Source organism: Molothrus aeneus, chromosome 16, assembly GCF_037042795.1.
Source record: "Molothrus aeneus isolate 106 chromosome 16, BPBGC_Maene_1.0, whole genome shotgun sequence".
NCBI classification, from domain to species: domain Eukaryota; kingdom Metazoa; phylum Chordata; class Aves; order Passeriformes; family Icteridae; genus Molothrus; species Molothrus aeneus.
This window is the reverse complement of record NC_089661.1, coordinates 1,088,839-1,116,698: the sequence shown is the minus strand read 5'-3', so window position 1 is coordinate 1,116,698 and position 27,860 is coordinate 1,088,839. Positions and strand designations below refer to the sequence as shown.

At 58.1% G+C, this 27,860-nt stretch overlaps 4 protein-coding genes and 1 non-coding gene across 7 annotated transcripts in view; 3 read left to right on the top strand and 2 right to left on the bottom strand.

Annotated features, from left to right (window-relative positions):
* Positions 1-12,412, top strand: part of RAB40C (RAB40C, member RAS oncogene family) — a 37,017-nt gene extending 24,605 nt beyond the window's left edge. For both annotated transcript variants that reach the window (XM_066560950.1, XM_066560948.1), the window contains 3 exons: positions 6,994-7,071; positions 7,474-7,696; positions 9,444-12,412. In XM_066560950.1, coding sequence (XP_066417047.1) covers positions 6,994-7,071; positions 7,474-7,696; positions 9,444-9,724 — 582 coding nt within the window. In that variant the 3' untranslated portion in view covers positions 9,725-12,412. The remainder of the gene's footprint in view (positions 1-6,993; positions 7,072-7,473; positions 7,697-9,443) is intronic.
* A 3,707-nt stretch (positions 12,413-16,119) lies between these two features.
* WFIKKN1 (WAP, follistatin/kazal, immunoglobulin, kunitz and netrin domain containing 1) lies at positions 16,120-18,851 on the top strand. The gene is given in 4 exon segments (XM_066561104.1): positions 16,120-16,181; positions 16,264-16,297; positions 16,299-16,529; positions 17,361-18,851. Coding segments are annotated over 4 exon segments (1,818 nt in total).
* Positions 18,852-19,273: 422 nt separating this feature from the next.
* On the bottom strand, positions 19,274-22,182 carry METTL26 (methyltransferase like 26). Of its 2 annotated transcripts, XM_066560911.1 has the most exons (6): positions 21,972-22,182; positions 20,664-20,826; positions 20,511-20,570; positions 20,054-20,121; positions 19,789-19,867; positions 19,274-19,722 (listed from the first exon to the last, which is right to left on the bottom strand). In XM_066560911.1, exons 1-6 carry the CDS (start codon positions 22,172-22,174, stop codon positions 19,675-19,677), a joined length of 621 nt encoding a protein of 206 aa, XP_066417008.1. In that variant the 5' UTR covers positions 22,175-22,182; the 3' UTR covers positions 19,274-19,674. The 2 variants fall into 2 exon arrangements, with proteins under 2 accessions (XP_066417008.1, XP_066417009.1); XM_066560912.1 differs by lacking the exon at positions 20,511-20,570.
* A 382-nt stretch (positions 22,183-22,564) lies between these two features.
* Positions 22,565-22,635, bottom strand: TRNAG-CCC (transfer RNA glycine (anticodon CCC)). Its single transcript has one exon. It is a non-coding gene; the product is annotated as a tRNA-Gly (tRNA).
* Positions 22,636-24,167: 1,532 nt separating this feature from the next.
* Positions 24,168-27,768, top strand: MCRIP2 (MAPK regulated corepressor interacting protein 2). The gene is made up of 5 exons (XM_066560543.1): positions 24,168-24,291; positions 24,370-24,451; positions 26,051-26,178; positions 26,394-26,495; positions 27,328-27,768. The coding sequence occupies exons 1-5, from the start codon at positions 24,240-24,242 to the stop codon at positions 27,396-27,398; spliced, it is 435 nt and encodes a 144-aa protein (XP_066416640.1). The 5' UTR covers positions 24,168-24,239; the 3' UTR covers positions 27,399-27,768.
* The last annotated feature ends 92 nt before the right edge of the window (positions 27,769-27,860 follow it).

Sequence of the window (27,860 nt, the reverse complement as noted above, 5' to 3'; positions counted from 1 at the left end):
CTTCTTCTGGCATGGCCTTAGCATAAATACAGCATAACCTATGTGGTCTTGGCAGAGAAACACAGAAATACTTCTGGGTTCTCTGATGTAGAATTATGGAATGGTTTGGGTTGGAAGGGACCTTAAAGCCCATCCCATTCCACCCCCTGCCATGTCCAGGGACACCTTCCACTGTCCCAGGCTGCTCCAAGCCCTGCCCAGCCTGGCCTTGGGCATTGCCAGGGATGCAGGGGCAGCCCCAGCTGCTCTGGGCACCCTGTGCCAGGGCCTGCCCACCCTCACAGGGAATAATTCCTGATTCCCAAGATCCCATCCAGCCCTGCCCTCTGGCACTGGGAGCCATTCCCTGTGTCCTGTCCCTCCATGCCTTGTCCCCAGTCCCTCTCCAGCTCTCCTGGAGCCCCTTCAGGCCCTGCAAGGGGCTCTGAGGTGTCCCTGGAGCCTTCTCCTCTCCAGGTGAGCACCCCCAGCTCTCCCAGCCTGGTTCCAGAGCAGAGGGCTCCAGCCCTGGGGCATCTCCATGGGCTCCCCTGGACTGTTACAAGATGCCCACATCCCTCTCATGTTGGAGGCCCCAGAGCTGGGTGCAGTACTCCAGGTGTGGTCTCCAGGATGTATTCAGGCCTGTCTGCTGCAGTGGCTTCTTAGCTGCAGCTGTTTGCTTTCCTTTCTACTGTCTTGGAATCATCAGACTTGAAGACTTCTGCTGTAGGAGGGCTGACACAAATCCCCTTGGAGGCAAGAGAAACACCTTATTGAAACTAAAAGCCAACAGCTCAGGAAGAACAAATCCAGCAGAAGAAAGAGGTGCCAGCGTGGGAAAAGCTGTGTTTGCAAGTTCAGTGTGATATTTGTACAAGAACAGATTGGTGTAAACTGGCCTTGAGCACCTTCATGCTGAGAATTAGTGGAAGGTTCTCACTGAGTAGAGGACTAAAGAGCTCAAGAGGAGCTTGAAGAATGAGGTTCCAGAGAGGACTTGTACAGCTTGGCTGTGAGAGCAGGAGGCTGGCTCAGCAACCTGGCAGCCCTTACCCAGGTCTGAATAGCCAGTGCTTAAGAGAATACTTGGTATGAAAAGTACCTCCAAGCCAGGGAAACATGCCTGACTTTCCCAAACACTCTTTATTGTTTTTCAAGTGTAGTGATAAAACTGAATTTTCTGAAGTAGACCCTGGAGAGGTTGCAACATGGAAAAACAGTCTCCAGACAGTGAGCAGACCTTCTTGGGAGTTCTTTTTTCCCTCATGGCACAGCCTGGTGCAGTGCTCAGGCTGAACTTCTGGCTGGTCCCTCCCCAGGGAAAGGACTTGAGTACCTTGATGCCTTCCCCAGTTTCACCTCCACACCACTGGCCTGGGTCCCAAGCCATGTGACTTTCACATTCAGCAGGAGCTTCTTCCTCCTGAAATTATCTGCAGTAAAACATCCTTGCTGCCCCTGATGAGCTGGCTCTGAGCAAGAACCAGCCCCTTCTTCCAGCATGATTGCCTCAGGGTTTGCTGTGAGGATCACAGGTCTGTTGCCTTCCTCCCTGCCCTGCTTTAGCAGCTCTGATCTCGTCAGGGACAGAGCTCTTGGGCTCCAGGTGGAGGCTTGTGGTGCTGGTGTGCCTGGGAGCCCTGTCCTTTCCTCTTGCTTCCCTAGGTGTTGAGTTTCCACTTCATCCCCTTCTCACTTGGGTTCTGATGGGCCAGCAGGTCCTGAGCACATCACTTCAGGGTCTCCTTTTGGGGCAAAAGAGGAGCATTTGTGTCTGGGATAGCAGAGCACTGGCCTCCAGGCACAGATGGGGCAGGGGCAGTGTGCAGCCAGTCATGGTGACTGCAGGGCCAGGGAGGAGGCAGAGATGGAAACCAAGTAGTGCTGTGCCCTGCAGAGCCAGCTTGGGCAGTCTGGAGCTTGCTGTGCTGCAGAAGGATTTCATGTTAATTGTCACAGCATGGGGTATAGTGAAAAGTATATTTAAGCACACCTTTAGTGTGCTTAAAGGTGCTGCAGAAACCTTTTTTGCTCTTGGACTCCTGTTCATTTTCTGCCTGGCTTCCAGGTCTCAGTCATTGCAGCAGAGCTGGCTTGCTGATCTCGGCTGTTTGAGCAGCTGTGACTGTTCTGGCTGCTGTGAGCAAATGCAAACTATTCCAAGAGTGATCACAGAGGGGAGAAAGAGCTGTGGTGGTGCTTCCTGATCCAGCCAGGAAGAAGCAGTGTTTGGATCGTTCCTGATGTCCTCATATGCCAGTGATTTAAACTGTTTCTGAAAATGTGGCTTGCCAAACTCTTCCCAGACAGTGTGATAAAATGCTCCCATCTTGCAGCAAAGCTGCAGCCCTAAAGAAATGATGAATATTGTTGAGTTCAGCTTAGGCAGGTGGTTTGAGGGGCTGCTGTTTATCCTGTTCAGGGCTTCTTAGTATGCAGGAAGGTGATGGATTTTTGGCAGCTCAGCAGACTCAGGTGTAGATTGAGCCCTCCCTTATGACTTTTTTGGTTACTACAAATACCTCACCTGCCTTGGGTCATTCAGACAGGATTGTCCAGCTGCTGGAGGAGCCTGCCCTGCCTGCAAAATACTTATCAAGAGCTCAGTGATAAATACCCCCCAGTGCTGGGAAGAGGTTTGGCAGCAGGATGTCACTGCCCATGAGCCAGCGTCGGAGGTGCCAGCTGGAAAGCCACGATCAAATGGAGATGTGAAAGAGCAGGCAGGAGACAGTGTTCTGGTTCCTGTCAGCACTGGACCTTCTGGTTAAGGTTTATTTCATCCTGTGGGACAGAAAATTCACTCTGAGGGGCTCTTCAGCCTTCTTCAGCAGCAGCTTTTTTCCATCAGTGGAGAATATCAGCAAGTGACACTTTCCTGGCCACCCTGTCACCTGCCTGCATTGGGCTGAGGTCCTTGGCAGTTGTGCAAGTGTTCCTAGCAGCTTCTTGTATGCTGGAAGCCCCTAAAGCCATCTGGGAAGCCTTTTTGGACAAGCCTGCTTTGAATTGAGAGTGTGCAAGCTGATTTTCTTTTACCTTTAAAAGCTTTTTGCTTATAAACCTGGTCCAAACCTGCTGCAAGCAGGCGGAGATGATATTTCCCCACCACCACCTCAGTTACATGGACAGATCTTTGTGTAAGCTCCTGCTGGAAGCAAATTTGGGTTTTGGCAGAGTAAGTGTCCACATGTGCTGCTGGATACAATGACTGGTGGTCTGTCTGTGTTCCTTGTTCGCTGTGGGAGGCACTCATGTGGAAATTTCTGTCACTGGCTGCTGAGGGTTGTGCCAATCCCAGTAGTGTGGAACAAAACCAGAGTGGCAATGAACTCTGAAAATCCAACTGTGAAAAGACCCCAGATGGATCTGGGGATGAGTCCAGTCAGCTTCTGCCTATACAGAAGCTGTAGGCAGACTGAGGAGGAAAAGAAGGAAAGCTTTTGGAGGGTTGTGAGGGGTCCAGGTCTCCTTGGTCTGAGAAGCTGAGCGTGGAGCTTTTCACTCCATACTGTGGGAACCTGGGGTACATAATGGTATAAAAGGGCTTTGTGAAACTAAAAATTGAAAGCTGTGGAGATAATAGGGTGTTGACAACCATCTAAGCACTTAGAGAACAAATTAGGCTGCAAATGGGAAACTGTTCATTTGTTGAGTTGAGGAAATTAAAATTCTGTGCATGTTATTCCAAAGGAGACTTTAAAAAAGCCTGACAGATCTTACTTGGAGCTGTCTGCAGAGATGGAGCCAGCCCCCTCCCTGTGCATGGCTGAGTGCTGTTCTCTCTGGGGCAGAAATGGCAATGACAGTGGATTTGGGGTGCATGCTCTGGAAGCATGGTGTCTGCAGCGTGCCAGTGCTACTTGGAAGCAGTGTGAGGTTATCTGAAGCACCAGGAGCTGGCCAGGGGTTGAGCAGCCTTCTTCCTGCCCCTGCTGAGCTGCAGCACAGCTGGGCTCCATACCCAGCTGGGCAGGATGGGGATGGAGCAAGGCAAGGGCGACTTGGCCTCGGTGTCTCCTGACCTTTGAGAAGCTTTCACGGACAGTCTGCACTCTAAATGTGGGTGCTGGAGCCATGGTGTGGCTTGGAGGCTCAGCTGGCAGACAAAGGGTCATGTTTTGCATTTAGAAATCGTGGCCTCGACCTTCTACTCTGCTGAGAAAGTAGGGGAGTGTTTTTGCTGAAGTTTTATCCTTATTCCTAGTCAAAGAAGATCCAGGCAGAAGCTGCCAGCAAGTTTAAAAACTCTCTCCTCCTCAGGCATATTCCTGGCAGAAATAATCATCACAAACTAGGTCTTGGGTCTGTTTTTCTTGGCTGAAGGAACTTGTCAATCCAGAAATGAAGCAAGTAGAATTTATTTATCTTGCTGGCCATTTGTGTTGGAAGGGGCTCATCAAACCCTTTGCTTTGTTATTTCCTGACTGTCATTAATTCTCACACACAGCCTTGGAAGCTGGAAATCAAAACAAATGGGGGAAAAATTAAAAGAAAGCTCAGAGTATTTTTTTTATATGCAATTAAAATGTGATGTATCCTGGTAGTAGGTATTTCCAGATTGGGTCCTTGAGAAGCAGTATCTTTGGTTTTGTGGCATTTTTAAATTACATAAAATCATTACTTCCTTCTTATTTTTCCTCTCTAAATCTAGGAGAAACTGATCCTTTTCTCCTCCAAAACAAAAACAACCTCAATTTCTTTTGATTATGAAGTTTCTGGACTGTCCTAGAAATGAGACTACAAAAAATTAAGGAGTCTAAGTAGGAGCTCCAGAGTTTCCTTGAAGGAAACTGAAGATGCTTCCCCCACCCCACAGATACTTCTGCCATTATGTAAACTCACCTTCAAGTCCTACAGAACAGCCTCAAACCCAGACTTTGAAGGGATTGCTCTTTGTTTTAGACTGTCAAACATGAAGCCAACCCATCTGGCTTGCCTTTTGTGCCCTCTGTCCTTCTATTTTTGTGCATTTGAGCCTTTCTGTGGGGGTACAAGTGCAGATGTGGGGATGCTGGAGGACTAGCGAGGACAGAAAAAACAAACTTCACCTGGAGAGGGACTGCCTGGGGTGGCAGCAGTGGGCAGGGAGGCTGGGGATGCAGCTCAACAATCAGAATTGTTCTGCAAGGGAGAATCTGAATTGTTATAAAATTATAAAATTGGTCAGGCTCTGAGAGCTGCTTATTTCAGAAGAGCTGAGGGAAAGGCAGACAAGGTCGAGGCACACCCAGTGCATTCCAGGAACGGCTGCTGTTCCATGAGGGGGGAGCAGTGCCAGTGCCAGCTCCAGATGTGACTTTATTGAGGATTCAGGTGCCTTTGTGGCCCAGATGCCAGTTTTATCATTCCTGTGTGCTTCACATTTCATGTTAATGGGGTTTTTTTTGTAAATTTGAGGTATATCATACACAGAGCTTCTGCACAGGCTCCTCTCAGGGGCACAACCACAGGGGCTGGCAGCAGCAGGGACTGTAGAGCTGGGGTGTGGGAGGACTGGGTAGCTTGTGTTTCCCATCTGTGTAGCACACCTTTCATTTCAGTGGGCAAAGGAGCAGCTCCACAGGTGCTCCATGGTCCCTGACTCGTCCCAGGGCTGATGCTGGGAGTGTCTCAGCTCTCTCCTTCCCTGTGCTCAATCCATAGAGAGGACTGGGCTGAAAGCTGAGACCTTCCTTTGCCAATTTAAGATCTCTGCCTGTGCTGGGGCTTTGCTATGGGGGATGGCTGTTCCTAGAGGATACCCCTGATTCAGGGAAGGCTGATTCTGCAGAACCTGGTGTTCAGTGGTCTGGTTTGGTTTGCCCTTAGTCTTGCTGCTGCTGGGTTCCTTTTCATCCAGCACTGCCTTCCCAGCTGGGTTCCTCCTCTCTCTGCACAGCATCATCTCCTCCTCCCTAGTTCCCATTCCAGGCATCTTGTACTGTGATTCTGCCAAGTCAGCTTGGAGTGCCTGTTGTCACTTGGAATGTCTTTTATTGCAAAGAAGAGTGACAAGAAGTCAGAAAAATAATGGGAGGGTTGCAGAAAGGCTCTGCTGAGGACAATTCCATAAATGCTGTCTGTGCCCAACTGGTACCAAGCAGCAGCTCCTGACTTGTGTGCTTGCAGGGCCAGGCACAGCCTACTTTCCTTGTGTCTGTCCTCAGAAATACTCAGATTCAAGAGAAGCTCATTTGCTGGGAGATGCCGTGGACCTGAGTGATGGCCAACAGTCTGGCCATGCTCCTGGGTCCTGCCAGCCCAGCTTGGGGTGAGATGGAGACTCCTCAGAGCTGCCCCTTGTCTTTCCTGCCTGTGCTGCTGCCAGCACCACGTGCTGCACCTCAGGAGGTGACTGGGAAGCAAGTCACAGTGGGGACAGTGGATGTCAACGTGAGGATGCTGTAGGTACCTCTGGCATGTTCTCTGCCAGCGTGGCAGTGACAGTGAGAAACACCTTCAGTGAAGTCTGGCTGGATCCCGGTCCTGAGAGCTCAGTCTGTGGAGATACTGTGGTGCTTATCAGCATTGTTCATCTTCTTCCTTGTCAGCAAAGGGCTCACAGTGACACAGGCTCTGGAGAAGAGGGGTGTGCTTGAAAATTCCTTGCTGTCCTGCTGCCACCTCACCACTGACTGCAGCTGTTCTGTGTAAGGGGATAGAAACAAAAGGTGTGTTTCTGCCTCAGCAAGTTTGTATCAGAGTAGTGACAGGAGAAGGGTGTGTTTGCTCCTCCAGATACAGCCACCAAGGCAGTTCCTCCTCCTGTGTAGAGACTGCAGCTTTGGAAATTATTTGGCAGATACCAGAGCCAAAACAGGATTAAAATGTTCCCTAATGACCTGGGACTGCATTAGAACAACCCTGTTGTCTCAATTTTTGCCCCATCAGCACAAATGGTGCGGCTGGAGCAATATTCTGTCCCTTTGCTTCTTGGTTTCTGCCTGGGGGGGTCTGTCAGGGGTGTCCTGCCCCTTTGATGTTGCCTACTATGGAACTTCCTGATTGCTTCTGATTGTATTCCACCAGGGAATTCTCTTGGTGTACGACATCACTAATCGCTGGTCCTTTGATGGGATAGACCGATGGATAAAGGAAATAGATGAGGTGAGTGAATGGAGGAACACATGCAATGATCTACAGCAGAGACATGGGGAGGTATCACCCAAGGTGTTACCTGACATGGGGTCAGGAACAGCTCTGCTGTGGAGGGGACATGATGGCAGTGCAGTCAAAAGTGGAGCAAAGCAATAAGTGTCTGCCCTCCATCTCTGTGTAAATCTGGAGTAGTAGGAAATGACTCAGGAATGATCAAAAAAAGACAGGAAAAGTTCCCTCAGAAATGGATGGACTGGGAGGTGACAAATTAGTTGTCCCCATCACAGAGAGGTGCTGCTGGGCAGTCCCTCGGCCACAGAGCAGCTTCTGTTTGTTTTCCCTTGGCTGCTATTGCAGCTAAGCAGAACGCTGGGTGTAGCCATGATTTCTTCACCTCTTTCCTTGCTCCAGCACGCCCCAGGTGTCCCTCGGATCCTGGTGGGGAACAGGCTGCACCTGGCCTTCAAGCGGCAGGTGCCGACGGAGCAGGCGCGCGCCTACGCCGAGAAGAACTGCATGACCTTCTTCGAGGTGAGCCCCCTGTGCAACTTCAACGTCATCGAGTCCTTCACGGAGCTGTCCCGCATCGTCCTCATGCGGCACGGCATGGAGAAGATCTGGAGACCCAACCGAGGTCAGTGGGCAGGAGGGTGCTCAGGGGGAGCCCTGGGGCCGGGGCTGTGGAGCTGTGGGAGCTGCACCCACCAGATGTGGGGGAATGCCTCGAGCCAGACAAGCTGAAGCTGAGCCAGGAGCTGCCTGTGCTGGTGTAGGGATGGGCAGCTCCAGAGGGCAGTTCAGCATGTCTGGGACCTGAAGTGCTCTGGGGCATCCTCTGCCTTTCCACTTACTCTGGATGAGGCTGAGGGCAAATAAGCTCCCACATTGAAAGTACTTCAATCAAACAGCTGTGTGGGATAAATCCAAGTGTAAGCACCTCACTCCTTGTCCTTGCCTGAGCCTGTCTTCTTCGTTTTGGAGGGAAGCAGAGTGTGCCCAAGGAGCTGAAAGAGACTAAATCTCATCCCTCCTGTTAGCATGCAGCAGTGGGCTGGGTAATTCCATATATCCAGGCATGTGTGCCACAAGGAGGGAAACCACAAGCAGATTCCATGTTACATCTCAGCCTGTTGAGTTTGAAGCAGAGTAATCTCACTTCCCACGTTATTCCTGGCTGGAGGTAGCAGTGTGTCCCACTGCAGTCTGAGCAGCAGCAGATCTGTGTTCCTGGGGTGACCTGCTCTCATATGGACCTTCAGCCCCTGCTCACCGGGGTGAGAACATCCTGTTTGCCAGCCCCAGTCACCAGATTTTCTGCCTGGGCTCCTGTCCCCAACCTGGCTGCTGTGCCATGGTCTGCAGGTCACAGGGATGGTGGGCAGGGATGGGCTGAATGCACAGGCCTTTCCTGCATCTTTTCCAGAGGATTTGTGACTGCAGACTGCCTGCTTGGGAATAGAAAGGGCAAAAGGAAACAGCCTCAAATTGTGCCAGAGGAGGTTTAGATTAGACATTAAGGGAAATTTCCTCACAAAAAGGGTGGTCAGGCACTTAAACAGGCTGCCCAGGCCAGCGGTGGAGTCACCATCCCTGGAGGTGTTCAGAAAAATGATGCAGATGTGGCACTTGGGGACATGGTTTAGTGGAGGCAGTGGCAGTGCTGGGGGAATGGTTGGACTCGATGGTCTTAGAAGGCCTTTCTAACCGAAATGGTTCTGTGATTCCACGAACGGGGGCTCCCTAGCAAGGAGTGGGGATCTGCCTGCTCGGGAATGGCAGCGTGGCTTTGGCAGGCAGGAGGATAACGAGTGCCCTCGTGTGGCCCCTGGCTGGGAATTCCCCGGCAAGGAGCGGGACTTCCCAAGGCAGGCTCACATGGGGCAGGCTGAGCTGGGAGGATGCTGGGAAACTGGGACGGGCAGAGTGGTGTCTGAGTGTTCTGGCTTGTTGGGATCTCTGCGGCCTAGGGGTTCAGCAGATCCCAGCTGACACTGTCCTGTTCAGGACTTGCTGACCCTTTTGCCTCTTTCCCAGGCATGTCCTGGTTGCCAGAGGATGAGTTGAGAAACCAAGTGTCTGTCAGGAATGTGAGCCAGGCTCTACCAGCCCCGGGTGCTGAGAAAAGCAGGACTGGCAGTACTTAACCCTGTGTTCACACCAAAGCTGGTGTCTGGCAAAGCACCAACCTCCAACAGCAAAGCTCTCCTTGATTTCCCAAGCTTTTGTCCTAAATGCTCTGCTCCCTACTCCCAGCTCCTGTGCAATCATTATTGACATATCTCCCTGAGGAGCTGGAGCTGTGCAGTGTAAGGAATAGCTGTGGGGAAGGGCAGCCCAGGAGATCTCCTGGCCCTTGACTGTGTGGTCCTTTCTCCCCGCAGTGTTCAGCTTACAGGACCTGTGCTGCCGAGCCATCGTGTCCTGCACCCCGGTGCACCTCATTGACAAGCTGCCCTTGCCCGTCACCATCAAGAGCCACCTGAAATCCTTCTCCATGGCCAACGGCATGAACGCCGTGATGATGCACGGCCGCTCCTATTCCCTGGCCAGCAGCGGGGGCGGGAGCAGCAGCAAAGGGAACAGCTTGAAGAGATCCAAATCCATCCGGCCGCCCCAGAGCCCTCCACAGAACTGCTCACGCAACAACTGCAAGATCTCTTAGCAGGATGGGCACCCCGAGCTTCGGCCGGATCCACGCCCGCCCGCCCATGTACAGCTGTTTGCACACTCAACCCTTCTCCACTGGATCCTTTCGGATGGGCCACGGTTGCTTTTCCAATGGCACGCACGGGCGTTAGGAATGTGCTCACGTTTTGGCTTGGCATAGGAAGAAGCATGGTGCCGGCTGGATCCCGCAGCGCTGGCGGGGAGAGGATCTGCCAAGTGACCCTCCAAGAATGCTTTGGGCTTTGCCTCTTGGCCTGGGGTGGAAAATTCAGCAGCTGCCGGGTTAGGGAGGGGGGAAGGGGAAAAAAAGCTCATCCAGTCTCAATGGAGCAATGGATTTAATGGAAGATTGAGAGGCTTAAGGGAGTAGGCAAGGAGAGTCTGTGCTGCAACTTTAACTCTTGGCCTCCTGAACAGATTGCTGGTGCAATAGTGGTCATTGGATGTAGACAAAAAGAAGCAGGGATGGGGGACTAATGACAGTTTTCACCAGGATGTTAACCTGCTGTTGCCAAAAAAAACAGAAAACAAGGCAAGAGTTGGCCAATTGGAAAGGGGAAGGCAGCGCTCCGTTCGCCGCCTTCACTTATTTATGTAAATATTATACATATATATAAATATCACTTGTTTTTTAAGGGTTTTTTTAAGAAGCAGTCAGGGAAAATTTTATGCAGCCATGTAAATACAAGCACTGGATTGACTTTCCCAGTGTCAGCAAAGGGGACAAGTGGAGGATTTTCCAATGAAAACACATAAATGCTTTAAGAGACTTTCCCTCACCTCTGGGCTCGTGCTGGTGCTTTTAAATACTACATGTGCAGAAGGAAAGGATGATTGGCGTGGAACATGCCCCAAGCTGCTCTATTCCTACCATTCACTAGAACCTGTGAGTGCTGAAAGCAGGGTGGGATGGCAGTTCATGGAGAAGCAGAGCAGTGAGGCCAGGGTCCTGGGGGGTTGAAGTGTTTTGGCAGGCAGGAGGAAGAGGCAGCTCTGGGGTCAGACTGAGGCCTTGCTCACTTTGTGCTTTCTCATCGGGGATTTAGGAGCAGGGGGTGGAAGCATTGTGCCTAAAGCAGAGGAAAAATGCTGAATTTTGTCCCTTATTGTTGCAAAGTCTCATCCATCGCTTCTAGTGCCCTCTATCCATGACAGCACCACATGTGACAGCTCCTGGATCCTGGCTGCTTCCAGCTTTGCTTTCCCAAAGATGCTGCCTGAGCTTGCACTGCTGTGGCTCCTCCTGGATGAAAGTGGGAAAGGACAGAAGTGGCTTTCCCCACTGGAGCATGAAGGAGCAGGGACTGGGAATGTGGAAGGTTGGGGTGAGGAAATGGAGATCTCCAGGTCCCTCAGTGGCAAAATCACCTGGCTCTTGGAGCAGTCCCAGGAGACTGGGAGAGCAAACTGCTTTGCTCCATGGCATGGCTCCTGCATCGTGGAGGGGCAATAGCTTGGGATGGATCTTCTGTCAAGCAAGTGCACCTGCCTCTCTGGCTTTGTTCCACAGCTGACCTGTGCTGGAAATTCACCTGCAAACTGAGAAGTAGCACCCAGCCCTTATCCCAAAAGCTAAGGGAGCCTGGCAGTGGGGCTGGGCTATAGTGGCAGGTTCTCATAGGTGGCCAGGGTGTGTAGACCGTGAGTAGCGTGGTAGTAAGTGAAGTATACAGTGCTGCCATCTCCTCCTGGGATCAGCTTGCTCTGCTCCCCCTTTCCAGGCAGCCTGGGGCACTGTGTGGGCAGGATGAAGCCGCTGCAGCTCCGGCACGGCCGACGGACCCGCTGTGTCCAGGCAGCAGGGAACAGGAGGGACAGGAGGGACGTGTCCCCCTGTGGGGACACCGCTTCCCTCGCTCCCACGCTGACCTGGGGGGTGCCAGAGGCTTCCCCCTCCCCTCCCTGCAGAGCACAGCACGGGCAGGTCTCTTGGCTCGGCTCTCTCGTGCTTTATCACCCAGCTCAAGTGAGCGAGGACAGAATTAAACCCCAGGCAGGTGGAGGGGGAGAGGAATCCTTTGAAGGGGTGCTTTGGCTCGAGAGCAAAGCCGCAGCCGGGCTGTCCCGGTGGCACGAAGGCCAGGGGATTTGGAGAACCTGTCTGGATGGCTGGCACCTGTTTCCCATCACTTAACACGCAGCAGAAGACAATCGCTGGCTCAGCAGCACAGGGATATACGGCCAACAGGTGACCGGCACCGCCAAGGGCGGCTCCTCCCAGGAATCACCCCCGGCCCGGCGCCGGTGTGTGCGACGAAGGGGCAGAAAGGGATCCTTCCTGGAATCACCAAGCTGCTGCATGTCTCAAAACTCGCTGTACCTCTGCTTTGGTTTGGCTGTGCCACGTGTGCCACCTCCCCACGCTGTTTCCCTGTGGTTGGTTTAGGTTTTGTCACCCTGTAAAGTCTCGCAGATCCTGTCTGGAGTGGGGATGGAAGATTTCCCTGGAGTGATTGCCCAGCAACAAACTTTTTTTATTTTTTAATTTAAAAGGAAAAGATTCTTGCATCTGATGTCAACACTAGTCTGTAGCTGCTCTCCAACACTTGTACCATTCCTGAGTTGGGTTTTTTGGACTATCCTTTTATTTTTTTATTCCTTTGTACAGTCAGTGTTGTTTAACTGATTCTACATGGTTTTGTTTTGTATAAATTAAAGTCTTTTTGTTTGTTTTGAACTACCAGCTGAAAGGAGAAGTATCTGTTTTTGTGTGGGCTGGGAAGAGGTTGAAGGGAAAAAGGTGGTGGTTTTGCCCACACCTGGGGATTTGGGACTGTTTGTGTCACAGGTGTATATTCCCATTTCCAGGTCATCCACAAAATAACTTGAATTACATTTTCTGGGGAGCCATAATTCCTATTCTGTAGATGCAGAAGATAAATCTGTTCTTTATTCTCACAGTGCCACTGATTTGGGGTAGTGGAGCCCTAAGGAAACACAAACTCATCTCCAACAGGTCCCTGGTCCCGTAGGTGGCTGGAGGAAGCCATGCTCTCCAGCAGTTTGCCAGGAGTTGTGCCCAGTCCCTTCTCCACGGGGCAGGACAAGTACAGTCAAACTCTAAATCCCCTCTTTGAGTCTGGGTGATCCTGGGGGAGCGCGAGTGCTGTGGCAGCCCAGACTGGAGCAAGCTGGAAGCCATCCTGAGACAAATGGGACTGAAAGGGAGAGGATGCTGCAGGGAGCTCGGAGCACCAGTGTCACACCAGAGTGGCCTTTGGAGGTACCAGGAGCCCCAGCGACAGGGGATTTGATCCTGGGGTGGAGGGAGACTTCTTGTCTGATCCCCTTCTCCCAGCCCACCTCCCCTTGACCTCCCTTTTCCCATGCCTTCTCACTTCCCTAGGATCAGATTTTCCACTTCGTACCAGACTGGCCACGCTTGTTTTAACAGCTTAAGTAGTAATTGCTGGGGCTGAGAGGGGGCAGGGGGAAATGAGATCGTGTCTGCAGCCTGGAAAACCCTGGAGCTAAGGTGAAAGCCTGGTCAGGGAAGAGTCACACAGCCCTTTTTTTTTCCTCTTTTTCTTCAGGGGGTTCTGGAAGTGTCTGTTCCCTCTCCCAGGGCCGAAACAAAGGCTGTGTGTGGTTTCAGGTGGGGTCGGGACAGCCGGAGCCCATTAGGGCGGAGCAGCGGGGGCTGCGGGGCCGCAGCTGTCTGCCTGGGAAGAGCCGGGCGGGAAAACACGGCACAGCCTGAGCCGGCTGGGAAGGCTGCGAGAGCTCTCTGCTCCTCGGAGAAAGGAGGGAGCAGGTTGCTCTGGGATGATTCAGGGCTTTGGTCACTGAGTGTGTTTCTCCACACTCACCTTTCTGATCTGAGGTTTCTTGGGTTGGTCCCACTGTCCCACATAGGCTGGGAAGAGGTGGTGACCTTCATACAACTGCAAGGTGCTTGAAAATGAGGGTGCGGCTGCCCACGAGTTCCTTGGAGGGACAGGAGCCTGCTGGGTGCAGCAGGTTCTGGGAGCAGGGATACGTGGCACGGCACTCTTCCCTCCAGGACACAGTGCTGGGCCAATTCCTTGTCTTGGAGGGAGAAGATGAAGCGTAAAACCCTCATCTGTGTCTGGGATCTTTGAAAGTGACCCAAAAAATCCCTGTTCTAGGGTGCAGTTGGTGCCTGGACACATGGAGGTGAACAGCTGGGAACTGTTGAGATGGTGGAATTTCTGTGGGCTTGGTCAGGGTGGGAAGAGTTGCTTTGTCATTCACCTTCAGCTGAAGAAGCACTAAAAGAGGCTGGGTTGGGGTCCCAAGGTGTTGGTGAGGATTTCCAGTTGTTGGGAGCTGCTTTTCTAGCCATGCAGCAGCTGCCATTCCTCCATCCAGCCTTGCACCACTGAGGTGAAGGTTCCTGGCTTGTCCTTGCAGCTTCTGATGTTGAGAGCACAGGCATGAGGCCCCTTGGGCTCCGGTGTGAGACACATGCCACCCTCTGGCACTGTTCCTCTGGAAAGGGCCAGTGGGGCAAGAACCTACCCAGAGCCTGGCACTGGCATCATGCTGTGACCACACAGAGCTCAGACATGGGTATGGGCAGAAGTTGGGCTCCAGGTCTTGTTCCCCCTTCCCTCCTGCACCAGTTCCCCTGGAAGGACCCTGGGACACCCCAAAGTGGCTCTATGCCTCTGGGCTGCAGCCCTGGGACCAAGGTGCTGTGCATCTGCCACGTTGCTTCCCAGCTGGAATTTGTGGGTTTGTGGATCAGGGATCTCCAGGCAGTGAGTGCCTGGGGCCAGCTGGGTCAGTCTGGGGCTTTCAGGCTGCCAGGGCATGCAGGGTACAGGCCCTGGCAGCTCCTGGCTGGGCTAGCCTGATGCAATTCCCTGTTTGCAGAACATCAGCCTCCCCTGAGTGTCCCAGGGCAGCGTAACCTTCCCTCAGCATCTGCAGCTGGATGGACCCTTGGGAGCCTGCTTGGCTGTGGAATGGGATTCAGGGCACAGCCATGGGACACGCTCCAGCCCTCCATGCATGGCCATGGCCAGCTGGTGACAGACCTGACTGTGCTTTGGGGTTTGGGTCCCAGGGAGCCCCAGAATCACCATGGGCAGCCCAGAGGCAGCAGCAGTGCAGCCGTGTGCTGGTGGCAGGGCTGGCAGGGGTGGCAGGGGTGGCTGGTCACAGCACTGTAAGTCCTGCTGGCTGGAGGTCACTGTGCCAGAGCATTGTGGCTGCACCCTGCTCACACCAGCGTGGCGGTGCTGAGGGTCCCCCAGATCACCTGGTCTGGGGCAAAAGGGCTTCCCCAAGGAGCCACAGACTGGGGGAGCGCCAAACCATTCCATGTGAAAGCAGCTCTGGAGTGGGGGTGGGTTGGATCACCCCCACCACAAAAAAAAAAAAAAAAAAAACAAAAAAAGGAAAGAGCTCCCACCGATTTTTTTGTCCTCTCTACCACCTGCTCCCCAAGAGGGGAGAATGGAGGTGCTGAGCTGCTCCCCGGGGCAAAACGCCCTCAGGTTTGCTGTTTCACAGGGGTTGCAAACCCCCCTCAGGGCTGAGGCTCTCACCAGAGCCGGAAGAGTTAATGCTCCCAAAATGCCATTAAATGTTCCTGCTGCAGGTCAGTCTCCATTGGGGATTAGGGGGATCTGGCCTGGGAGCCGGGGCCGGCTCCTGCCAGCTCTGGGCTGGTGCGGGACGTGCTGGTTGAGCCCCAGCCCCATGTGCCGGGGTCTGGTGTGGCTCAGGAAACATCCTGGCTGTAAATCATGGGGGAGGGAGGGCTGGGAGCCCCAGGGGGCTGGGGGAGCCCCTGCAGGGGGCCTGGGTGGGCACCCACCCCGCCAGGCGAGACACGGTCCTGTGCCCGCAGCACGGCACTGGTGGGATGCGGGCTGGAAAGCAGGGATGGATCCGTGCCGCTGTCCCGCTCCCGGCACCTTCGGCTGTGGGGCCGGTGGGTGCCCAGAGATGCGGTGCGGGGTGAGGGACGCCCGGGCCCGCCGGGTCCCGGCGCCCGCTCCGTGGGCTCCGTGGGCGCCGCGTCCCTCCCGCCGCCCGCCCCGTCCGAGGGGACCGCAGGCTCCGGCTGTTTTCTCATCCTGCAGGAATTCGGCTCCGTGGGCCGGGCGGGTTTTTGTGTGAGCCCCCCCCCCCCGCCCCCCCTTTCACTCTCCCTCTTTGGAGACTTTCTGCATTCTGCCTTTGATCTCCCCCCGTGTTTGCCCAGGGATCGCCGGGCTCGCCGGGGTTAGAGGCTGAGGTCAGCGCCTTTCCCATTCCAAACACCCAGAAACATCAGTGGGAAGGGAGGGGATTCAGATTACAACCTTCCCGTCCTCCCCTTCCACCCCACTCGCCCCGCTGGCCGTGCCGGGGATGGACTGAGCCCCGAGAGCCACCCGCCGCGTCCCCGGCGCCCCGAGACCCGAGCGGCGATGGATGGAGGCGGCGGGCGGCATCGCCGGTGGTCCGGCGGGCGTCGGGTGTGCTGAAGGACAGAGGTTTGGTCCTCTCCTCCTACTCTTTGTCCCCCCGCCCGCCTTCTCCCTCATCCCGTCCGTCCTGAATGTGATTTATCCTGAGCCCTCTCCAGCGAGCCAGGCCGGCGGCGCGGGGTGGCCCCGATGGCTCCTCGGGGGAGAGGCGGGCGCGGGGCCCGGGGGCAGCGGGCGGGCCGGCAGCGGGGCCCGCTGGACATCGCGCTGCTCCTGCCCGTGCTGGCGGCGGCGGCCGGGCTGAGCCTGCAGGCGGGCAGGATGCGGCACCTGGGCGTCTGCCCCAACCAGCTGAACCCCAACCTGTGGGTGGACGCCCAGAGCACCTGCGAGCGGGAGTGCCAGGCCGACCAGGTGAGCGGGGGGGGCGGCGGGCGATAACGGGGTTTGGGGGGCATCCCCAGGTCCCCGAAGGAGATGCTTTGGGGTGTGGTGTGGGTCCTGTGCTGGGTGGCACAGCCGGTTCAGTTGTTTGAGAGCAACGGGCTCTGCAGCCTTGCTGCAGCTCTGCCCCCTAAGCCCCTCCTGTCTGCTGGGCTCCCCAGTTGCCCACAGGCAGAGAAACTGCTTGTTGCTCCCTCATGTCACCCCCTCAGACCGTGTCCCATGGTCAGAACACCCTCCTCGTGCACCCCCAGGATGCTTCCACCCTGTCAAAGGGCTGGCTGGGATGAAGGGAATGGGTGTGCTGGGACACGGACCCCATCAGCCCGAGAACAGAATCCTCTCCCAAATTTTCCCTGGGGGTCGGAGCCCACCCACGGACCGCGTTGTCCATTCCAGAGAGTCCTGGCTCCACCAGGCTGAGCAGGGGTAACCCCACCCCGGTTAGGGCTGTCTGAACCCCGAGGGGAGACTCCTTCACAATTCATCAGTGCGCGTTCTGCCCTCCCTCGGCCAGCAAAAGCTGAGAAGGGCAGGTTGCTCTCTGCTGTGAGAAGCGACCATCATCCCTGCGGTGCACCCCCAAACATCCTGGGGGTGCTGAGGGTGGGCTGGGGCTAGGACAGCTGTGCCGGGGAGCTCTGGCTCTAGCCGGAGCCCAGCGATGCTGAAGGTGCACAGGGCTGCGCGGGGGACACCTGCCCACCCCAAAGTCCCACAGGGATGGGAACAGCACCCACAGCCCCAGCACAGGGGTGACCTCCACGTGCCCCCCGCAATCTCTTCTCCCTCCCCGGCCAGGACTGTGAAGACTTTGAGAAATGCTGCACCAACGTGTGTGGGCTGCGGAGCTGCGTGGCCGCGCGCTTTGCCGACGGCAGCGTTCCGGCGCTGGCGCTGGCGCCCGCAGCCTCCTGCGAGAGCTTCGTGTGCGCGCAGCAGGGCTCCGACTGCGACATCTGGGACGGGCAGCCCGTCTGCAAGTGCAAGGACCGCTGCGAGAAGGAGCCCAACTTCACTTGCGCCTCCGACGGCCTCACCTACTACAACAAGTGCTACATGGACGCCGAGGCGTGTCTGCGCGGCACCCGCCTCACCACCGTGCCCTGCAAGCACATCTTCACCTGGCCCGACACCAGCCCCGTGCCGCAGGAGACCACGGCGCGCCCCACGCCGGGCGCCGGCCCCGAGCTGCCGGTGCCCCCCGCCCTCTACACCAACCCCTTCCACCAGTCCGTGCGCGCCGGCGGCACCGTCAGCTTCCGCTGCGACGTGAGCGGCCGCCCGCAGCCCGACATCACCTGGGAGAAGCAGAGCGAGCGGGAAGAGAACTTCATCATGCGGCCGGACCAGATGTACGGCAACGTGGTGGTCACCAACATCGGCCAGCTGGTCATCTACAACGCCCGCCACGAGGACGCCGGCATCTACACCTGCACGGCCCGGAACGCCGCCGGGCTGCTCCGCGCCGACTTCCCGCTGTCGGTGCTCAGGCGGGAGCCGGGGGGGACCCCGCGGACCGGCAGCCCCCAGCCCTTCCCCAGCGCCGAGTGCCTGAAGGAGCCGGACCGGCGGCGGTGCGAGGCCACGGAGGTGCGCTGGCATTTTGATGCCAAGCAGGGCTCCTGCCTGACCTTCCGCTACGGCGGCTGCGGGGCCAACAGGAACCACTTCGAGACGTACGAGGAGTGCCGAGCCGCCTGCCTGGGCAGCGCCCGCCCCACCTGCCTCCTGCCCATGGTGCAGGGGCCCTGCCAGAACTGGGAGCCGCGCTGGGCGTACAACCACCTGCTGAAGCAGTGCCACTCCTTCGTCTACGGCGGCTGCGAGGGCAACACCAACAACTTTGAGAGCAAGGAGACCTGCGAGGACGTGTGTCCCTTCCCCAAGAGCCTGCAGTGCAAGGCCTGCCGCCTGAAGAGCAAGATGGTGCTGAGCCTCTGCCGCAGCGACTTCGCCATCGTGGGGCGGCTCATGGAGATCGTGGAGGACCAGGACTCTGGCATAGCCCGCTTCGCTCTCGAGGACGTCCTCAAGGATGAGAAGATGGGCCTCAAGTTCTTCAACATCAAGTACCTGGAGGTGACCCTGACCGACATGGACTGGAGCTGCCCCTGCCCCAACATGACGGCGGAGGACGGGCCCCTGATCATCATGGGCGAGGTGCACGACGGAATGGCCACGCTGGATCCCAGCAGCTACGTCCGGGCAGCCAACGACAAACGGGTGAAGAAGATCTATGAGCTGATGGAGAAGAAAACCTGCGACCTCCTGAACCGCTTCCAGGACTAGGGGAGAGTCAGGATGTGCTGATGGGGGAGCTGCAGACACAGCACGAAAGGGGCAGCCTGAGGGAGCCCCTGCACCAGTGCCTGTGTCTGGAGGTTACCACTGTCAGGTAGTTCTCCCCAACCCCGTGCTGAGCCTCAGACCAACTCCCACCTCCACTGTAATTTATCTGCTGCATGTTCCCCCACCGTGTGACCCCTACCCCAGCCTGTCCAGAAGCAATAGAGAACTGGGTTGGGTTGCAGAGGGGTGGGAGATCTGCTGGGAACACCCCACCCATAAAATCTTCCCACATCACCAAAGCCTCTGGGCCCAGTGTAACACCCCTGGGTGCTGGACCTGACCCTTTAATTGGTGCTGGAGTTTGAACTGGGGACACCCCCACCCCCAGTGTTTGTGCTGAAAACATCAGGGAGCTGCTGGGGTGTGGGGGGCAAAGCCACAGAGTTTATTGGGGGGGCAACAGCACAATCCTGAGGAAAGGGGGAAGGGAAACACCATCGGCACAGCATCCTCTGAGGAAATGGAGCAAGGAGTATCCCCCATGCCCAGGGGGTGTTGTCCCCCCCCACACCTGTGACCCCCCGTGGCAGCTGTGCTGGGTCTTGTGGCCCAGGCTGGGGCACCCCACTGCAAAGAGAGTCCCAAAGGCACCAGGGCAGATGGACCCCACCCAGCCAAGTCAGCCCCAGCTGGGTGAGTGGGGCTCTGTCCCATCACTGCTGTCCCCAGCCCCAGTGGCAGCCACGGCGGGACAGTGACACCCTGCAGGAGGCATCATGGGGACAGCAGTGCCGGGAGGCGCTGGAAGTGCCGTCAGGGCAGGTTACAGCTTGCGGAAGATCAGGCTCTTGTTGTTGGCCGGCATGTCCACCTGGAAGCACAGAGCAGGGCTCAGAGGTGCCCGGCAGCACGGGCAGCCCCGGGGCCCAGCACGTACCATCCTCTCCAGGCTCAGCCCGTTGGCCTCGGCCAGCTCCCGCAGCAGCGCCGTGTCCCGCAGCCCCCAGGCGGGATTGCTGCGGGGAGGAGCCCTGGGTCACACAGGGGACACCCAAAGCAGCCCCGGGGGCACCCCCGGCTGGGGGCTGCCCTCAGGCCTGGCTTATCTTGAAGGACCACGCTGGGAGGGAGCTTCCTGCAGCTGCAGGGGCGGCACAGAGAGGACAGGATGGGGCCCCAGGAGCCCCCCTGCCCCCTCCTACCTCTGCCTCAGGCTGCGGTCAAAGTCCACGTTGCTCTGGGGGCTGATCTGGCCGTCCACGGCGTAGGGCTGGTGGGACACAGCTGGAGCTGCAGGCAGGAGCCACCCTGTGCACCCCAGCCCCCCTGCCACGGGCTGCTGCCCCCACCAAGCACAGAAGCCAAGTGCGAAGAGACACAGCCCCCCAAGGAGTCCTGTCACCCACTGTGAGTCCTGTCACTCTCTGCAGGCACCCCCAGACCCTGCTTTGGATAAGGTGAGGGAGGACAGGATCTGCCTCCTCCAAAACTGCCCCTTTCAGGGCTCAGCAGGTGCCCCAAAAGGCAGAGACCCCCCCAGAAGCCAAGCCCCTGCATTTCCCAGCTCCCTCCCTAAGCCATGAGCAGAGCTACTCCCCAGTATCTGCTCTGACACCCTGCAGCCCCCAGGACTCTCCTGCACCAGGACAGGTGACCCACCCCATAGGTGAAGAGCACACCTCCGGGCTTCAGCAGCACCCCAGCACCCCTGAACAGGCCCTGGGGAACGAGAGAGGTGGGGACAGGTCAGGGGGCTGGGGACACCCCCGGGAGCCGCCCCGGCAGGGGACAGGGGCTGTGGAGGGCGCTCACCTCAGTGCAGCGCAGCTCTGCGATGTGCATCATGTTGATGCTGACCACGAGGTCCAGGGTGGAGGGCTGGGTGCCCCCCCAGGTCTCCCAGCCCTGGGACACGTCCAGCAGGATGGGGGGCAGCAGGTTGGGCACCCCCGTGGCCTCCACGTAGGCAGCGATGCTGTGGGCACCAAAGCCCAGCTCAAGCCCAGCCGGGTGCCCCTGCAGCCCCAGCAGCCGCTGCAGGCGGGGACAGAGCCCTGCAGGGACTCTCAGGAGTGGGAAAACACCCACAGGGATGTGGGTGCAGCACAGCCTGGGGGCTCCTTGCCCAGCCCTTTGCTTCCAGCTGCCACATGGAGAACTGGAAGCACCTGGACAACCAGCAGCATGTGGATGCAGAGGCCCCAGGGCCCAACCTTGCCAAGTTTGGAGAACTCTCTTGTGGGGAACCCCATTGGCACCACTGCACCAGCACCTCCTGATTTTGGTGTTATTTACACCCTTTTTGGCACATTCACCACCTAGGTCTCAGCTCCTGCAGCCTCCCAGCCTGGAGATTATTTTTACCCAGGGTGGTGGGTGCTACTGGGTGGGCAGCACAAAACTCCTCCTGGACAGGGGCTGGTTCCACCATCTCCCCACCAGGCTTATTTTTTCTCTGCAGTGAAGAGCTGGATTTTGGGAGTTTTCTGGGAGAAATAAAGTCCTGAGGTGGGGAGCATGGGTTGTTTGGGAGTTGGATATTGGGGATTTATTGAAAAAAATATTGTGAGTATTGACCTGGGGGGCCTGGGCTGGGCAAGAGCTGAATATTGTGGTTTGCCTGGAAATAATAAAGCATCAAGCCAGAGAGCCTGGACTGTCCAAGGGGGTCTTTGCTGTGAAAAAATACACATTAATCTCATCTGAGAGCAGGATATTGGGGTTTGCCTGGAAAGAATACGGTACTGAGCAGGGGAGCTTGGGCTGCTGGAGAGTTGGCTATTGGGTTTTTTCCTGATAAAAGAAAAAAATTGTGGATCCTGGGCCCACTATTGAGAGAGTCTTTTCTAGGAAGAAAATACGTATCCAGTTTATCCGAAAGCTGGATATTGGGGTTTACCTGGAGGTAGCAAAGCACTAAGCAGGAGAGCCTGGGCTGCAGGAGAATTAGATATTGGGGTTTTCCCAAAATCCCCAAAGGAAATAAAATAAATAAAAAATTAAAACGGGGAGCAGGGAACCGGCGCCGCGGGTCCATGGGCGCGTGGGAGGGGGCTGCAGGCGGTGCCCCCGGAGTCCTGCGGGGTCCCCCGTCCCCCCGGGACCCCCGGCCCCGCTCACCTGCGCAGCGCCCGGGGGTCGATGTCCGAGGGCTGCCAGCGCGTCTGCGGCAGCGCCCGCGCGAAGTGCGCGGCGTGGAGCCCCGAGCCCGCGCCCACCTCCAGCACCCGCAGCGCGCCCGGCCCCGCGCCCGGCCCCGCGCACTCCCGCAGCACCGCCAGGATCGGGCCCTTGTTCCGCTCCGCGGCCGCCGGGACCTGCATGGCCGGGGCGGGAGGGAACTGCGGCTCCCGGCACCGCCCTGCGCCGCGGGTGGAGCTCCGCACGGCGGGGAGGGGAGAAGGCAGAGCGGCCGCCCTGATTTTTTAAGATTTTCTAAGCCTTCTGATGCTTACATTCTCGTAGCAAACTTTCTCACACACTTTCTGTAAATAACTTACTGATTTGCATTCTTTTATAGAGGAGGAGAAATTTGATGGACTGTTGGTTTGTCCAGTGTCATTGGAGAGGTGGCACTGTCACCCTCCAATCCACTGTCATTTTTGGAAAACTATAAATGTTGGAGTCAGAAAGTAAACTCCCCCTTTTCTTCACCCTGAGAGCAGCAGTGTGTCTTTCATGTCCTATAGCGACATCGAGCAACGAAAAAGAACTGCGCCGCCCGGGAATCGAACCCGGGTCGCAAGAATGGGAATCTTGCATGATACCACTACACCAGCGGCGCGGCTGAGCGCCCTCCTGCCCCGCCGCCCCTCGGCTCCATCACCCACCGGGGACCCCCCCCCCCCCCCCCCAGCCCCGGTGCTGCCGCTCTCCCGCCGTGCACCGGCACCCCCCAAAAGGGACAAAGTGAAGCTCTGCGCGGACACCCCAGGAAAATGGAGGCGAGGAGGGGACCACCCCCCTTTTCCGCGGCAGCGGTCAGTGGTGATGGAGGTCCGGAGGGATCCATCTGGAGCACAAAGATTAGGGGTTCAGCCCTTCCAAGCATGAAAAGGCTCAGGAATGCGCCAACAGGCGCTTAGAAACCCCGGCAGGTCCGGGGGGAAACTGAGGCACAGCTCCCCAGTACGTTACAAGGCGGGTGACAGCCACTGGTGGCATCCCGTGGGTCAGGGGTGTATTTAGGCACAGTAACAGGGTTGGGGGTGGCAGCAGTGGATGCACACCCGCGATGGGTCCAAGCGTGCCGGGCACCCACCAGGGCCAGGCGAGGCTGGGCTTTTATGGGAGGTACCCTCGTACACCACTCCCTCTCTAGCCACTACCGGGGCAACGTGGCGGAAAGGCAAAGGTCACCCTCGTGGGGTGGCTCTGCAGCCCCTGGAGGAGGCCTGGAGCCTCCCAGAGACCCCAGTGTGTTTGTCACACGGTCTCTCCCCAAAACTCTGGGTGCTGTCGCCAGCCACAGGGGCGGCCGGTGGACACTGCGGGGTAGCCGGGGACCAGCTCGGGGTCGTGTCCTGGGTCTGCACCTCCTGCCACGTGGGGACACCTTGGCGGAACCTCCCACTCCAAAGATCACCGGGCTGGCAGGGGCGCCGCTGCCCACCCCGGCTCCCTGCGCTTGTCGTGGGATGCGCGGCTCACGGCGCTGTCCCCGTCGGGGTGGTACCTCAGCCCCTGCCTCTGCACCCCTTCACTTTTCCCTGCCTGGGTCCTTTGTGTCCCAGGAATGACCCCTATCTGTCCCCTGTGTGTGCCGTGGCTCCAGTGTCCTGTGTCCTGAATGTCCCCGTGCGGGTCCCCTCCGAGTTTCCCGTGACTCCCGTGTCCCCTGCGCCCCTGTGCCATCTTGTGTCCCACGTGCCTGCTGTGCCCTCTCCCCTACTTCAGCCCCGCACGGTCCAATGTCCCTTCTGCGCATTCCGTGTGTCCTGTGCGAGTCCTATGTCTCCCGCATGTCCCTTCTGTGTCCCATGAAAGTCCCCACATGTGCTCTCAGCATGTGCCCTGCTTGTCTCCAGCGTGTGTTCCTGCATCCTGTGTGTCCCCATAAATCCACACACGCGCTCCCGATGTATCCCGTGCGCGTCCCCTATGTGTCCCCACAACCCAGACATGTCTCTTGCACAGCACACACGTGCCGCGTGTGTCCCCGCACGCCTCCCACCGACCTGTGTGTCCCCCCGACCCGTCCCGCGGGTATCCCCCCTCCCCCCGGGCGCTGGGCGCCGTCTCCGCGTCCCCCTCGCTCCCTGCGCGTTCCCCTTTAAGCGCGGGGGCGTGTCGGAGCCGGGGGGGCTCGGCCCTGCCTGCTTAAGGCCCCGGCGAGGGGCACCTGCGGCACTCGAGAGGGCGGCGGGGCCGTGGGCCGGGGCCCGCACGATGTACACGCTGACACGGGGCCCCAGCAAGCTCGCCACGCAGCGCCGCACAGGTACCGGGGGCCGCGGGGCCGGGGGCGCGGGGGCTCGTCCCGCCCCGGCCGCCCCCTGACGCCCCGCGCTCCCCGCAGGTCCCACGCAGCAGGCGGTGGAGAGCAGCAAACTGGGCGAGTATCGGGGGCGAGCGCAGCCCGGCCTGTGGCCCCCGGCCAGGTGAGACCCTGTGACCTTGGCAGGGAGCGGCGCGGGGCGGCCGGGCCTGACCTTGAAGGGAACGGGAACGGGACGGCCGGGCCGCCTGCGGGACGCGGGACGGGGACCCGGGGGCTCCGCTCGGTGCCGCTCGGCCCGGGGGTCTCGGCGGTGCTTGTGCGTCCCGCGGAGCTCTGGGCACGCCTGGGCTCTGTGCCCTGTGCCGTGGGCCGCCCCGGCTCGGGGACACACCGGGGTGGCCGCCCCCCCTCCTTCCCACGGGCCATCCCCAGAAATCGCGGGGAGCGGGACCGGTGGGGTCACGCCAAGGAGGCGGCGCGGGGGGGTCCCGGTGCGGGGCAGAGCCGGGGCCGGGCTGGTCCAGCCCCTCCGCCGACGGCCCCGATTGCACGAACCGGGCGGCGGGGCCAGCGCCGGTCCCGCCCGCCTTGGCCGCGCCGCGCACCCTCGGGGGCCGCGGAGCCCACGCGGAGCCGGCGTTCCCCTCTGTCCCAAAAGCCGGGGTGACACTTTCTGATGAATTCCAGTGTCGCGCAGCAGTACCCGGAGCTGTTGGCAGGGTGCTGTGGGGTATTCCAGTGGCTGGGAGGTGCTGGTGGGATCCCTACGGAGACCCTTTCCCGACTGGAGGCCTGGAGTCACAGCACACCCAGACGGTGTAGTGGGACCCCACTGGTTCTGCACTTCCTCTCCAGCTCCAAGAAATGAGCTTCCCCCCTACCCCCCAGTTCCTCTCCTTCCCAGGATCCCTGGAATTCACTGGAGTGGCTTCTGCCACATTTGCCCTCTGCCCTGCCCCTGGCTGTGGGGGCTTGAGAGTCACTGCCCTCCCCAGCCCCTGCCTGCAGATCTGCAGGAGCTGCCTCCTCCCAGTCTCTCCTGCCCTCCAAACCCACTCCTAGGGCCCCTTAGACTTTGCCCCATGAGGAACGTGGCTGTTGCAAGCGTGTCCTGCCCTAGAGCTGGGCAGAAAAGCCAAAATACTGGAGTTTGCATTGAACGTGCTCCTAGGTCTCATCCTGAGTCTTGCCTTTAGCTCTGGTGCATGTTGGTGCATCCAGGCAGGGAGTGGTTGAAGTGCCCCTCACCAGAGGGGATCCCAGCTCTGAGGAAGCCTGACCTGCTCCCACTTTTCAGAGTGTAACATCTCAGTCCTGGGGCACCTTGTGTGCCCCATGCTGGGGCCACAGCTGTTCCAGTGAACCTGGGTGTTTGATCTGCAGAGGATGGCCCATCCCCTGTCCAGTACCTGACTGGATTTCACTTCCATTTCCTGATATTCCTGCAATTTTGGTGGCAGATTCTTTCTTAGGGACTGCACTTGGTGCTAGATTGGAGGATGGGTAGGAGATGGGGCAGCTGGTGCTTTTCCCCAGGGAGCTCTCCTTGCACCCTTCCTGTGTCAGAATCCCCTGTCCCTGGGGGCTGGGTCCCTTTCTATCCCAGTCCTTGGGGATGGGGCTGGGTGGCTGCAGCTGTGGGCAAGTGTGTGCACTGTGGGGCAGCCCAGGACACCTGAACCGCCCCAGTTCTTGCTGGGGTGGGCATGGGCAGAGCTGCCTGTGCCCTCATCTCCCCCTTGCTTCCCTCCCTCCACAGCCCAGCACAGAAACTCGTCTTCAACAGAGTGAATGGCAAGAGGCCCCCACTGCTGCTGCAGCAGATCTCAGCCCCTGAAGAATGTTACACCCTGGCCCACGAGGAGAACGTCCGCTTTGTCTATGAAGGTGAGGGCAGAGGGTCCCTGGGGCAGCAGCCAGAGGAGCTGGAGCAGATGGAGCCCCTCCCCAGCACCTACACCTTGCTGGGGACATCAGTGGCAGGCACGGAGTCCCCAACCTGGGCACTTGCCCTCCTTTGCTCCACCTCCTGCTCCTGTCCCGCAGCCCCCCGCACTGGGAGCCCTGTCCCAAACCCACCCAGCCTCATTCCCCCTCCCCAGCCTGGCAGCAGGTAGAGCAGCAGCTGGACAGCAGCCGGAGCGGGGAGAGCGCCTGCGGCCCCGTGCAGTACGTGGAGAAAACCCCCAACCCCGGACTCAAAAGTAAGTGGGAGTGGTTGTGGCCCTTTGGGGTGCATCAGGCTCGGGGTGCAGTGTGTGGCTGTGGGCTCAGGCTGCCCCTGAACAGGGCTGTAGTGGAAGGAAGAGGAGGATCCCAGTGCTGGATGTGCCAGAGGGGCTGGTTGGGTCTGTCCTACTGATGCTGAGGTCACTCTGGGGGTGCTGGGGGCACAGCTGTCCCCAGGCACTGGGGTGGGGATGTCCCACTGCATGCCTTGGATGTTCCACTGTGTTGCTGACTCCTCTGGGATTCAGACTCCTCTGCCACCAAGGGGTTCAGCATCATGCTGGAGAGAGAGGAGCTGCCTGAGGGAACCTGCTTCTCCTGGGGCCAGCAGGACCAATTGGGCTTGGGGACAACAGTTGTCTGGTGGCACCTGGAGTCAGCAGCCTTTGGGCTCTCACAGCGGCTGAGAGCTCCCCAAGGAAGAGAATGTCCCTGTAGATCCAGTCTGGCCTTTTGGGGACATGGCACAGGGGTGGAGAAGACTTGGGGGTGTCATTAGATTGGAGATCAGGGAAAGATTCTTCCCCCAGAGGGTGCTGGCACTGCCCAGGCTCCCCAGGGAATGGGCACAGCCCCGAGGCTGCCAGAGCTCCAGGAGTGCTTGGACAGCTCTGCCAGGGATGCCCAGGGTGGGATTGTAGGGGTGTCTGTGCAGGGCCAGGAGCTGGGCTGGATGATCCCTGTGGATCCCTTCCAGCTGAGGATATTCTGTGATTCCATGGTTATTTTTTCTGGGGTTTGGAAGGGAGCACCCAAAGCTCTGCTCCTGCTCCAGCTGTTCCCCTCTCTCCCTCCCCTCTTTCTCAGACTTCGTTCCCATTGACCTGGAGGATTGGTGGGCACAGCAATTTCTGGCCAAAATCGAGAACAGCTCATAAAAGGGAAGAAAAGGTTGTGTTTGGTTTCTTTATAAGAGAAACGAAGCTGCGAGCACCTGGTGACAGCCCAGCATCGGTGGCGTTTTTGAAGCGTTTTTAAGACGCCCGAGGTGGAGTGAGCCAGCCCAGAGCACCGGACCACAGCCATGCCCGGCCTCGCGCCCTCCCCGTGCCCGGCACAGGAGCAGCGTGCAGCCCCAGCCAGGATTCCTTAAGTGCCAGTTCTCGGACTGCTGCAGCTCCTGCAGCCTCCAGCTCCAGGGACACTGCGGTGCCACGCTGGGGACGAGGGAGCGGCTCCCCCCTGCAGCCACGGGAGGCCAGGGGGTGCTGCAGCAGCACCGCCAGACAATAAAGCGCTGAAACTGCCCGTGGAGCCGCGCTTGTGCCATGGGGAAGAGGGGAAGCAGGGGCTGCAGCATCATGGCCCCTGGAGAGGGGATGCTCCCAGCTGACTCGTGG

Bases quoted from the DNA above. Each gene is read 5' to 3' on its own strand.
- MCRIP2 (XM_066560543.1), top strand. From the start codon at position 24,240: ATGTACACGCTGACACGGGGCCCCAGCAAGCTCGCCACGCAGCGCCGC. The intron at 24,452-26,050 runs GTGAGACCCTGT...CTCCCTCCACAG, and splicing joins GGCCTGTGGCCCCCGGCCAG to CCCAGCACAGAAACTCGTCT. The intron at 26,496-27,327 runs GTAAGTGGGAGT...CCTCTTTCTCAG, and splicing joins CCCCAACCCCGGACTCAAAA to ACTTCGTTCCCATTGACCTG.
- METTL26 (XM_066560911.1), bottom strand. From the start codon at position 22,174: ATGCAGGTCCCGGCGGCCGCGGAGCGGAACAAGGGCCCGATCCTGGCG. The intron at 20,122-20,510 runs GTGGGTCACCTG...GTGTCCCACCAG, and splicing joins GTGTGCTCTTCACCTATGGG to CCCTACGCCGTGGACGGCCA. The intron at 19,868-20,053 runs GTAGGAGGGGGC...TCCTCCCCGCAG, and splicing joins GACCGCAGCCTGAGGCAGAG to CAATCCCGCCTGGGGGCTGC.